At 53.7% G+C, this 4,368-nt stretch overlaps 1 protein-coding gene across 13 annotated transcripts in view; it reads right to left on the bottom strand.

Moving 5' to 3' along the window:
* Nucleotides 1-957: 957 nt before the first annotated feature.
* The window catches only part of EPN2 (epsin 2), a 99,447-nt gene continuing 96,036 nt past the window's right edge, over nt 958-4,368 (bottom strand). For 12 of the 13 annotated variants that reach the window (XM_024241482.3, XM_054535118.2, XM_063717839.1 and 9 more), the window contains one exon: nt 958-3,729. In XM_024241482.3, the coding sequence (XP_024097250.1) occupies nt 3,431-3,729 (299 nt within the window). In that variant the 3' untranslated portion in view covers nt 958-3,430. The remainder of the gene's footprint in view (nt 3,730-4,368) is intronic. The other variant, NM_001131707.1, reaches the window with a different exon arrangement.

The raw sequence follows: 4,368 nt of genomic DNA, 5'->3' as shown, positions 1-4,368 counted from the left end.
GACAAACTTCTGCGGGAAGCCGCTGAGACCTGGAGATGTGTTACTGCAGTGTAACCAAGAGCATCCCACACACCCTTCTTTCTCTCCTGTCCCCTGCACTGAACGGGTACCTCCTGCCACCAGTCCCTAGCCTCCTAGCTCTGAGTCAAGCTTGTCTGCTTATCCTTGGGTGGACACTGGGAGCCAGGCACTTGCACAGAGCAGAGGGCTTCAGGGCAGCCCCAGGCCTCCCTCCAGGCTCATCTCAAGGCCTCTCCAACCCTTCCCATCAGTGTCTCCCAGCAGCCTCTGCCTCAGCCTTGCCTCCTCCCGTGACCGGAGCACCTCTTCCACCTCTGCTGCCTAGAGATACACGTGTCCTCCCGCCGCTGCCCTCCTCTGGTTGGTGGCTCTGAGGCACAGGCCCTCTGTGTCGGTCAGCTGTTGCACAGCAAGCCACCTAAGAACCAGTGGCTCCAACAGGCCCTTCCTCTCAGGAACACGCAGTTGGCTGGGCAGCTTCACGCACTCCCTCCCTCTGTTGCCCCAGCTGACAGGCAATGGCTTCCCAGAGCAGCTCTTCTGCAGCATGGACACGAGAGGAGGCAGAGCACAGGAAGCCTCTGGGGACCCAGCACACTGTCACTTCCACCTCACCCAAAGCAGCCTCCACCAGTGACAAGGCTGCATTAAGAGGGCGGACGCAGGAAGGGTAAAGGGCAGTGGCTAGCATTTCCCCCAGCACACCTGTGCAGGCCACCAGTCTCAGCACCTCACAAAAGGCAGGCCTCCCACCCCCTTTCCCTGAGGTTCAGGGGCAACAAAATGCCCAGCTCACACGGGCACTAGGACCAGGCTGGTGGCCTCAGTAACTGCAGACCAAGCTCCACAAGAATTGGCTCCCTCATCTCCCACCCCTCTCCAGTGGCACAGGACTGATGAAGATGGGGTGGGAGAAGGACACAGCCAGAAACCGCATCATGGTACAAATGATAAATTATATTTATACAGTAAATAAGTATCAACAGTCAACACAAGTTCAAAACCAGCCACCGGCCTCTGGGACTGAGAAACAGCTGGGTGACTTCCTCCACCACGGTGCCCATCAGGAGGGAGCACGATGGCACAGATGCAACACGCGTGGCAGTGGCCGGTGGCTTCATGATCAGTGCAGTGGGCAACAGGGACATGCACTCGGGATGGCCTGTGCCAGAAGATGGGGCAGGGGGGCTGTCTTCTTGGGTCCTGGTGGCCCAGTGGCTGTCATGTTGGGGCCTCAAAGTCGCATCATGAAGGGCTCTTGTTATAAAAGAATCACTGACCCCAAGTAGTCGAGTCTGGTCTACTGACCTGTAAGGCTGGCCCAGGCCCTGCACCGTCTGAAGGAAAGCACCTTTCTGGGCAAGCATCCTGCCTCCCATCCCACTGCACCTCCCCACCCTTCCCTCGGCAGACAAGACCAGCCACCGGCTTACCCGAATGGCAGCGGGAGCCTAAGGCCCAGCCGCAGGCCTGCAGTTCTGGCAGAAGGTGGCTGGTCAGGAACTCTAGACACGGCTCCTGGGACTGGAGAGAGCGGCCTTAGGAACAGCATAAGTGGGTGCAGTCCCCACTCGGAGCCTGCATGTCCCAGCAGCCCAGAGTCCATTTAAGATCTCTCCTGTGCCAGTGCGAAGGGTAATCTTCTGGAACCAGAGAGGGGCTGGCAGGTGGTCAGCTGCCCTTAGAGCTAGAGGTGAGAAATTCCCATGGTGGAAAAAGGGCCGGAAACGTCCACCAGGCAAGCTGCCCAGACACAGGATTGGGGGACTGTCCCTTCCCTGGGTAAAAGCAAGTCTTTCCTGGTCTTTAATGCATGATGTAATACTTTTACAGTGGTGGGTGAGGTGAGGACAGGAGGAGTTTGGAAGAGGGAGGTAATATTAGTGCATGTTTGTTAAAAATCCATCCCAGGTGAATGACTTTTTTCTTCATCTCCAAAATACAAGAGAATTATTTTTAGGTCTCCAACTTAAAAATAATGTTTGGAGTTAGCAGGTAGGTGGATCAGGGCCAGCCCTGGTCCCTTAGCCCCCCACCCCTGTCTTAGCCTAGGGACTGTTGCCCAGGGACCCGTGGGCACAGAAGCACCCCCCGCCCCACGCCCTCGGGACAACTGCCATTTCCACATTATCCCCATCTTTAGCCTGAGCGTGGATTAAGACAGAGGAGATCACAGACACAAGGTTAAAGATGGTTCTTCCATTTCAGATTTCCATTGTAAACAGAAGTCCTGTTAATCCCTGCATGCCTTTAATAAAAAAAAGGAATTAGTTGATAAAAATTGGTGAGTCACATTCATACATTCGATTTTTTTCTTTTAACTTTCAGGATGTTGGTATATTCGTAAGAAAAATAGCCTCTCTCTCAGGATCTAGCCAAAAAGGCTGAAAGTCAATCAGTTTAGTAATTCACCAAAAACAGGAGCTAAAGAAAGGAAAAGGCAACTGGAGGCTAGGATTTTTTGTTGCTGTTGTAGTTTTCTTTTTAAATAAACATCATCATCTATGTGTAATCAAATTCCCATATTTTCTTCCTATAAAGAATTTGCTTTAGTTTTTCAATAAGGCATTTTTTTTTGTCATCCAAACATCTCTTCCTTTTAAAATTTTCTTAGAGTTAAAACCATAAATAAGAGGATTTAAACCACTAAAATGACACGTGCCAATATCTTCATTCAGCCAGACCTGGTAAATTCTATCAAAACTAGACAGTTAAATAAGAACCACGTTATAAAAATATTAGCCAAAAAAAGACTATTAGATAATTCTGCAAACTCAAATATGAAACTGTACTAAACAAAATATGTGCAAAGGTACACAAGCATAGAGCCACGTTGGGGGTTATGCTCAGATTAGTTTTAAAGCTCGCTCTAGTGGATTTAATTCAAGAGTTGTCCACGGTGGTGGTGTTTACTTTGAACTCACACGAGTCAAAGAAAAATAAAATATGCACAACCACTTCCCCAAAAGGTGTCTTATGGAGCCGGTGCTTCATCGTGTCCACACCCAGGACTGCCTGGGGTGTCCCTAGGGCTGGGGGGTGGGGAGGACAAAGACAAGGCCACCGTCCCAAGTCCTGGGCCAGGCAACAACCTGGAGACCCTCGGGCTGAGGCTGGGGGCAAGGGCAACACTGATGGCTCCACCTCCTCATCCAAGGCCTCAGAGGAGCCCTGCCAGGACCTGAGTGCTTTGGAGGAGGTGGTGAGAGCAGGCCAGGCTGAGGGGCCTGCCTTGGAAGGCGAGGGTCTGAGGGGTGGGGCTGTAAAGACAGCCCTTTCATCAGGAAGCTGGAGCTGAAAAGCCCTAATACCCCTAAATCCCCAAACTCTTGGATCCCGTCCCACAGACGAGAGTCCCTGCTCGGCATCCTCCAGCACAGGTGCTCTGGGCAGGTCCCAGGCCCAGGCACTAGAGAAGGAAAGGGTTGGTTGTGCCGGCGGCCTGGGCTGCCGATGGGGGGATACCCACACTGCCCACCATGTTCATCGTTGCAGGGCCCAGTGGTGTCAGAGAGGAACCACTGGCCCCCAGAGCTGGCTGTGGGGCCGTGGAGGTCATCGAGGCCACAGCCATGGACTCCACTCCTGGGCCAGGCCCAAAGGATGTGCTGGTCCCCAGGACTGGGCTCCCCCGAAGCTGGTTCAGCGTCAGCGGCTGGGGCTGGTTCACCTGGAAGGGGTTAACAGGGGCCGAGGTGGCGGGTGCACCTGGGGAGACAGAAGGAGGGGCAGAGGCTGAGCCGTCAGGGTGCGGCTTTCTGAGCTCCCAGGTCAGGGACTGCATGCGGGTATTCTGGTCCCTGCTGTGCCCTCAGAGCCCGTGACAGTGCCGGCCGAGTCCATGGCAGACACTAGCAAATATCTGCTGACTGCATGAATCTGCCCTTTAAGGATGAGGAGATTGAGGCTGTGAGAAGCCAAGTGATTTGTCTAGCATTACAAAGCTGAACAAGGCCGTGCCAGGAACACACCCATCTCGGAGCACCCTGGCTCCTCTGCAGGGCTGGCACCCAGGACACCTTCACCAACCATCAGCTGCCACTGCTCCCTCATTTTGTTTGCTGAAGGGGACATGGGACTGGCAGTGTGTGGCTCATGTGGCAGTGCCCGCGAAGGCTAGAAATCCTGCAGTCAAGAAGCTGATGCAGCCTTGTCTTTCCCAGTGTCTCCAGAATTTACCTCACACCAGAAAGTCTTTTCTTTGCAAAAGTGTGTGCGCTGCCGGCACCAACTCTCCCATGCAGCCTGGCCCTACCCTGTGTGGCCTGGAGAATGGCCCTGTATGTCCAGCAGAGTTGCCCAAACCTCCTCCATCTTGGCTGCAGCCCCCAGGGACCATGACTGGTG

Source organism: Pongo abelii, chromosome 19, assembly GCF_028885655.2.
Source record: "Pongo abelii isolate AG06213 chromosome 19, NHGRI_mPonAbe1-v2.0_pri, whole genome shotgun sequence".
Taxonomy (NCBI): domain Eukaryota; kingdom Metazoa; phylum Chordata; class Mammalia; order Primates; family Hominidae; genus Pongo; species Pongo abelii.
This window is presented reverse-complemented; position numbering and strand designations above follow the sequence as displayed.